Source organism: Juglans regia, chromosome 15 (genome assembly GCF_001411555.2).
Source record: "Juglans regia cultivar Chandler chromosome 15, Walnut 2.0, whole genome shotgun sequence".
NCBI lineage: Eukaryota > Viridiplantae > Streptophyta > Magnoliopsida > Fagales > Juglandaceae > Juglans > Juglans regia.
Genome location: NC_049915.1, coordinates 1,638,887 through 1,647,058, shown reverse-complemented (window position 1 = coordinate 1,647,058; position 8,172 = coordinate 1,638,887). Strand labels below are relative to the sequence as shown.

Genomic DNA, 8,172 nt, shown 5'->3' with positions numbered 1-8,172 from the left:
GTCGGCAGCACCAGCACCTCTGTTTTTCTCACTCAAAACAAAGGTTTTTACCCACCGAACCATCGCACCTCGCGAGCCGCTCCAAGATGTCGCCACCTGCACGAAAAGGGCCGCCGGACAGACCCAAGTCACCCTAGCCCGTCGCAACCCTTTACGGTGAGTCCTTCAGAACTTTTATTTTAGAAACAATACTTGATTTCAACCTCCCTCGCCCGCTTACTACCTAGATGAGTGTCGATATTGTGTAATTTTCGTGGCCTGTGGGAAGCAAATTCACCCTTCACATTCGCCGAAATGAAGCTCTTCGTGGGTTAGGGTTCTGGGCTTCCAAAAATTGGGAAAGACGATGGCAGGGATATGCTCGGTTGGATCCACGAATGCAAAGACAAAAAACGAAGAAGAAGAGAAGATGAAGTTAAGAAGCATAACCTGTTTTCGTGGCTTGTAGGAAGCAGATTCGTGGGTGAGGAAGCAGAGCTTGCTTTGTGTCCGTGACCAAGGGAAGGGAATCTGCTTGCATGTGACAAGAGCTTGCATATGAAACGCAGTGTTTCATTTATCCACGTGGAGGGCCGTGTACGCGGGGGGTACTCCTCCCGTGTGCAAATAGAGTTTTTCAAAAGAAAATAAAAAATTCTATCAATAAGTAGAAACTGGTTCAAGAAGAAAGTCATAAATATTACTGACGAGTAATGTTAATAGTTCTTAATAGATAAATATTTGAGAAATAATATTTGTAGTTAGGAGTGTACTAAGTATAGTATAATTAATTTAAAAAATAATAAATATAAAATTTATATAAAAAATAATAAATTTTTAATAATAAATTTTATTTTATTTTAAAATAACTATACGATACTTGCTTATATTTCATGAATACATGTAACGTTTCGAACAAAGTAAACTTGAAGAATAAAAAAAGAAGAAGAAGATATTAATCACGTGTTAAACATTTATAACAAGGCTGGTTGTTGAGATTTGGGTCAAGTTGGTTAACCCATGTGTATAGATGGGTTGCGGTAGTCTTTGTTGGGTGCAACAGAGATAGCATTTCTCACATATTTTATAGAAGAAAAAGCCTGCTCTGCCGGCTCCATGTTACCGCTCAAGTGTACCGCTTTATGGAAATAATCCTAATTATTTGCAGGTTAGCAAAACCCATATTTTATTCACAACCATATAATTATTCATATATATAATTCAACAGTACTGTTACTGGTACAAATATTCAGTCAATCACTTCATGCCTTAAAAAATTACAACACTTTTGTACGCTGATCACTTGTTTCAGTTTTTTTATTTATTTTCAACTGAATTTTATGCTCTTGTGTTAATTATTTCGAACGTTGAATCATTTGGAATGAGCATGAGGTCCTTGGGATGGTGAAGGACATTATTCACGTAATTTTCTTATGATCAAGACTTGTGTTCGAGGTGGTGGTGATGATGATCGATACCAGAAGAAGTTGCTCCTTCCTGATCAAGGGTGCCAGATTTTCCTTCAGCAGACTTAGCATGCAAACCTTCGGTACCAAACTTCTCATTCTTCCTGATCACTTCGTCCATATGAATATCATCCTCAATTGACAATACCACAGCCCTCGGTCCATGGGGCCCTGGTATGATAGCCTCCTTGATCGTCCGGTGTTCATCGACGTGAATGATATCAATTTCTTCAACTGTCTTCTTCTTTCTTTTGTTGATGAAGCAAAATAGAGCAGCTGCAAGGAATGCGAGGAAGAAGAGCCCTCCAAGTGAGATGAACACAATGACTATTACTGTCGGATGGTTGTCCGGCATTGGTGATGGTGGTGGCACAGGGCGTATGTGAGGAGGTGGTGGAGCAAAAGGGTGTGATGGTGGTTGGGGGTGTATGTGAGGAGGTGGAGTTGATGGGTGAGATGGCGGTGGTGGAGGGCGTACATGAGGTGTCGGTGGAGGTCGTACATGAGGAGGTGGAGCAACAGGGTGATATGGCTGTGGCGGTGGTGGCCGTACATGAGGTGGTGGAGTAAGAGGGTGAAATGGCGGTGGTGGAGGGCGTACATGAGGTGTTGGTGGAGGTCGTACATGAGGAGGTGGAGCAACAGGGTGATATGGCGGCGGTGGTGGCCGTACATGAGGTGGTGGAGTAAGAGGGTGAGATGGCGGTGGTGGAGGGCGTACAGGAGGTGTTGGTGGTGGTCGTACATGAGGAGGTGGAGCAACAGGGTGATATGGTGGTGGCGGCGGCCATACATGAGGTGGTGGAGTAAGAGGGTGAGATGGCGGTGGTGGAGGGTATACATGAGGTGTCGGTGGAGGTCGTACATGAGGAGGTGGAGCAACAGGGTGATATGGCGGCTGCGGTGGCCATACATGAGGTGGTGGCCAGAAAGGGTGGTAAGGTGGGTATGGGAAATATGGGAAGTTCAAGTTACCGAACCGAGGAGAGGCCATCTTGATGTGAATAGGGAGGGATAAGTTGAAGTTGATTAGATTGAGATGTGTAAAAAGGGGTAGAATTGAACGCCTATTTGTAGGAAGCAAATATTTGAATATATATGTTTTGCATGGTGTCCAAGTTTTTAGTGACTTGACTCCCATTCTAAGATTTGGGATAGCTGGTTTGAATTTGAAAACACTTCTCAAAGTTCATTATTTTTTTCTTAGAAGCTTATTAATTTCATTCCCACAAGGTACTGAGATTTGATAGGCGTGATAGACACATGTATATATAAAAAATAAGCAAAACTACATAACAGAGATATAGTTCTGAACATGATATTGATGTTTTATTACTGTTAAAAATAAACTCAGGGAAAATAACACCAAGTTCTTGTGGGAAACGTGAGAGGGAGGGAGGACCTTCCTTCAGGAGGGTCTCTTGGGAGAGCTTGTTTGTCATTTTATGCATGATGTTCTTCGTCCTTAGCCTTGTAAATAAGACCTTTGTCCACTCACGACATTGTCTGCATAAAAAAACACTTCTCTTTCATCTTCATCACTCGGGCAGTTTTCATCAAAGTTTAGAGTAATTTCCCAGCGCAGCTGAGAAGTTCATCTTCATATTTTCACAGATCATAGTTGTCATGAGATAGAAATTATTTACAGGAAATTGTTTTTTTCAAAGAAATCAATTTGTTAAAAATGAATGAAAAATGTTAATCATGGTGCTTATTTTACCACGAGAGAGAAGATTTTACCAATCTGACTTTCTCTATAGTCATCTCAAATTCAAAAAATGTTCAGTTTTTCCCGTAGCATCTATTTGGCGAGACATTATTTGAGATCTCCACATTGATAAGACATGCTTGGGTTGACCCCAACGGGCCCCGGCTGCTCCGCATCCCTCTCCTTTTTAATATAAAAAATTATAATTTTAAATATTTATATAAATAATTTATATAAATATATTATATATAGATATATATACAATTTGTTAAAAATTTGAAATTGAATTCAAGTTAATGGATTGCCTTGGCCTCCTACGCCAACTATTATATAGGAGGCTAAGGCAATACAATAGTCATACTTAAGTAATGTAAGACACATAAAAACAATTTAAAATACAACTCTAATGAGTTTATATTTTTTTGAATGTATAAATTTCAATTTATCTACCCCCCCCCCCCGGTGTGGGGCTGGGGGCGGGGTGGAAAGCCCTCCCCCCCTCATGGTGCGGAGCCTCCCCGTCTCCTATCCCGTACCATGCGGGTAACACCCCTATTATACTCTCAACGTATCACATAATGTCATATATTTAAAACTTTTTATATGATCATCAATATTTAATAATGTAACATCGTACGATAGGATATCAGTACCATGTGTCCATATTTTGAGAATATCCTAGTTAATAGATGATTGAAAACACAATTCTTAGAGCTTGTTGATGCAAAAAATTCGAAAATGGCCGGCCTTGGATAATAGTTTCTCAGGCATGCCTCTAAGCACCTATTGATATGCATTATGTAAACATTAATTGGGACTCGTTTCAGAAAGTTAGAGACATTTTCCTAACTAATCACAACTGAAATTTCTTTCTAGTACTTGCATATGAAAAAACTGTGTCACTTCAAGAGCATACAATTGAAAGCAGCCTGATAGTGATGGCTAGACTTCTAAGAAACTTGGATCTATTCATAAAAAAACATGTCATACAAAATTTGCAACTCATCATTTTGGAGACAGAATTGTGTGCCAACGATGGAAAATTAAGAAGATGACTTTTAAAGGATGTAGAATTATTTTATGTGCAATGCTATATCTAAGAATATTTAGGGAGTTTCCCGGAGAGGCATATGATTTTTACAGAGAACTATAAAAAAAATAAAACTATCAAATATCAGAATACAACCGGACTAAACATATGGAATCAAATGGTGTGTTCAAACGCCAATCCCTTTGCTTTTTGCTAAGTGGTCTCCCTTTCCCTGCTTTCTCTCTATTTATCCTCACATTGGCTAGACCCCAAGTGCAGCATTTACTTTCCATGTCAAAAGAAACAAGCCTGAAAACACCATCACTTTCTACTGATGAACTATTTGCTGCAACCTGATTGACATATTTCACATACATAGGCCGATCCTTGAATCGATCAAGGTCGAGTGGAATCCGAACTACCCTTTCAACACCAGGAGATGATACCTGAAAGGAAATAGATAAATTTAGATCCAAAAGGTAAAAAGATCGCAGACATGAACACATTTTAGATTTCCTTTCTAAAAGATAAACATTGAACCGGATATCTATATTTAAAACCCATTGCCCTTCATTTTAATGAAATGCATATCAGTGCCGGCTCAATGGGTAGGCCATTAAAAGGCAGTTGACTAAGGCCCCCCAAAGAGCAGGGCCTCAAAAACTATAAATGCCTTGGTGTATTTTGGAAAAAAATAAAATAAGGCCTCAAATGAGATGAATGTTTATTTATAAATGATGATGATAGAAAGCCCATGCATTGATGAGTAAAAAAAGTCAACAATTATTTTAAAATGTAAATGATATTAAGTGATGTCATGTTAAAATCTAGTGGCCTTATTTTAAGTTTTTGTCTTAGGCCTCAATTGACATTGAGCCGCCCTTGATGCATATACTGCTCATCTCGTGACTTTAAGCCATCACAAGCCTATATGTCCTAAGACTGGTCTACATGTCAAAGACACCGGTTGATGAATCTTCACAAAGTTTCTCTTCTGCACAGTTATGTTTTACCCTCCAAAAGCATTAAAAGGAACTAGGAAAAGGTACCTCCAAAGATATATTCTCAGGTATTGATTTACTGAGCTCTGCTTCATCCAAACGTGCCCTATAGGTTGCTGAAAAAGCTTCAATATCTTCCATACTGGGGGAACCAGACCTGAAAAAGAAGAAATAATCTACCTATCAGCCGGTTTACCACCCCACACCCCCCACACCCTACATGGCAAACCGGGTTCACTAACAAGTGAACTGGTTCAGTGCCTTGCATGTAGAAAAATTGATAAAAAAAACAGAATGAAAATCAAACCAACCCAAAACTGAGAGAGAGAGAGAGAGAGAGAGAGAGAGAGAGAGGTTGCCGAGAGAGATGGGTCTGACATAAAAAAAAAAAAATCAGGTGTTGGGTGAATAGTGGCTGATGTATAGCATACTCGAAAAAGAAATGTGGGAATCTCCTACCTTAAAGATGGGCCTCAAATCAATTTCAAAAATTATTTGCATAGAGTCCCTTTTCAATCCCTCACAATCATTTGAGGGCAACAGGTATTTTCTGAACCTGATCTAACCAACCTTTCCAAAACCACAACTTTGTTCAAATTCAAATATGTCCATATGGAAAATGATGAAAAGCAAAAAATAAATAAATTTTGGATAAGTAAAAAACAAAAACAAAAAAAAAAAACCTGAGCAGGTTCATAAACTATTAAATAATATGAGTAATGTGTTACAAAGATCCCATAAGTAATCTTGACATACTTGCCAATCATCAACAATGCTTCGCACAACTAAATACTAGCACACTGTTCACTTCTGTACTTCTCCACCGCCAAAACACAATGACTTATGCAATCATACAGTCACACATGAAACACGAGCAAAAACACATGAATTTGCCTTAAAAGCTCCATCCCATCAACTTCAATTTGGTAAACACAATGTATATTACATCTTAATCTTATGAATTCCACTCAGAGAGAGACTTTACAGCAACATATCTAGCCAAATTCTGAACAGCTGAAAGACAAGATATCGTTTTGGACAGGTTTTGCATAAACAACGATGGTAGTCTTATCTGGTGCAGATCTTTACAATAAAAAAGATGTGATTTTTCACAACAGAAAGCTCCCTCTCAACAGCCTTATAGTTGATTCAAACTTGATATCAAGTTTCTCATAAAAAATTAGGATGGAGAAATTATGATTCAAACAAAAGATGCTAAAAGAGTCAGTTTGGGAACATTTTCTAGCATATCTCACTCAATACAATTCATGGCTACTTGAATGTGTTAAGAATGCTCGGCTATTAAATATTATGACAAATAAAACAGATTTATTGACTCATACAAAGCATCCAAGAGAGAACCAAGCGAGAAAGTTTTCATATATGGCGTTCTTGATTGCAGAGACTATCATTTTTCTCTTATAGCAGTGTCAATAGATTTTTACTTGTTTGAAAGCTTCTCGATGCGCACTTGAATGGTGGAATTCAACATTGTTTTAAAGGCATATATTCTCAAGTCACCATCGAAGGATCGGGAAACCTCTTCTGCCATTCTTAGTGCTTCTTCGTCCCACCAGGTCCCAGCAAGGGAAATTCCACCTCCTCCACCTCCATCTCCGGCCTTCAGAAAAAAGGGGCAACGTGATGTTCAGTATGGAATCAATTTCATTACACAGAAGTACGAAAAGGTTAACTAAAACTTACACAGACTTCGGCATTGTCCTCCTCGTACTCTTCTTCAAAATAATCATCAACATCATCCATTGTTGTCTCTAAACAATCGAGTATTTAATTCAAACTTAACTTCAAATTATAACATACAAGAAATTTTCTAATACTAAGAAATGGTAGGAAAATAATGAAGTTACTACTCTACTTGGGACAAAGTAACAAACACATGACAACATAGTTATTGCACTTTTATCTAAAATCTACCAAATAAAGGAAAAATATACGATACTTACTATTATCTTCAAAAGTCCAGTTTGATAATTTTCAATTTTATATAATAAATACAGGAGAAAGAGAGTAAATGGGTCCTTACCATCTTCAAAGTCATCAAAGAGAGCCTCGTCTTCCTCATCGACCAGTGATACTTCTTCAACAATGGATGGTTTGAGAACTGGCTCAGCAGCTTCTGAGTCTCTCTTCCCGGCGTAGATTATATGGGTCCTGTTGGGGGCATATGGAAATGGGTACGTGCAAAATGGAAACGGTAAGTTGGGGTAGGGTGAGAGAGAGCGCCTGCAGAAGCAGCTAATCATAGTTATTGTTGGAGGAAATGAAACCGCAGAGGTTCTCAGATTCCATGATGCTATCAAGTTCATCCTTTTTGGTTTCCCCGAAACTGAAATTGTGCTCGAAAGTGTTGTGAGTTCGCCAAATTGGACGAGAGAGAGAGAGACAGAGCTGAAACCTGCTTATCAATTTGCTCCTCGAGAAGACGGGGGATTTGTTTCGAAAAGAAAAGTGTAGAAGATCTAAAGGGCTGTCGTTTAAGGCGTTCGTTTATGTATTCCTACTCCGACGTCGTTTGAATTCATTCTGTCGTTTTTTTTTTTTTTGTATCCCCTATGTTTTGTGTGTGAGATCTATATGTCCCTCGGTGGGTTTTGAGCAAGACATCAACTTTAGGAAGTACTGCATCAGTTCTAGCTTCATGAAGCTTCAGCACAAATGGTTGTCCTGCAAACATATGTTAACATGCCTGACCTGTGCAAAGTCCTAAAGTCCAACCCTTTTTATCTGCTGAAATGTTCACAGAATGGTAAATGTGAGTTGTGATTATCAAAATGTAAAGCCTTCCAATAATCACCACAAACTCCACTAATCGAGAAAGTAGCCGATCCGGTAGGCCAGGTAATTTTCTTTTATTAATGACAATTTGGGAGATCATTCAAAGTTATGGAGTTGGAGAATCTACAATCCAATTTGCAGAGAAGAAATGCAGAAAAAAGAGCATCTAAAATGTGTTTCAATTTTTCAACT

The 8,172-nt window shown here is 38.6% G+C and overlaps 2 protein-coding genes across 2 annotated transcripts; both read right to left on the bottom strand.

The window, feature by feature from the left end:
* Nucleotides 1-1,169: 1,169 nt before the first annotated feature.
* LOC109012154 (leucine-rich repeat extensin-like protein 3) lies at nt 1,170-2,484 on the bottom strand. The gene has a single exon (XM_018993663.2). The coding sequence runs from the start codon at nt 2,437-2,439 to the stop codon at nt 1,417-1,419; it is 1,023 nt and encodes a 340-aa protein (XP_018849208.2). The 5' UTR covers nt 2,440-2,484; the 3' UTR covers nt 1,170-1,416.
* A 1,707-nt stretch (nt 2,485-4,191) lies between these two features.
* Nucleotides 4,192-7,861, bottom strand: LOC109012155. The gene is made up of 5 exons (XM_018993664.2): nt 7,229-7,861; nt 6,889-6,956; nt 6,630-6,805; nt 5,233-5,341; nt 4,192-4,629 (listed from the first exon to the last, which is right to left on the bottom strand). Exons 1-5 carry the CDS (start codon nt 7,509-7,511, stop codon nt 4,321-4,323), a joined length of 945 nt encoding a protein of 314 aa, XP_018849209.1. The 5' UTR covers nt 7,512-7,861; the 3' UTR covers nt 4,192-4,320.
* Nucleotides 7,862-8,172: the final 311 nt, after the last annotated feature.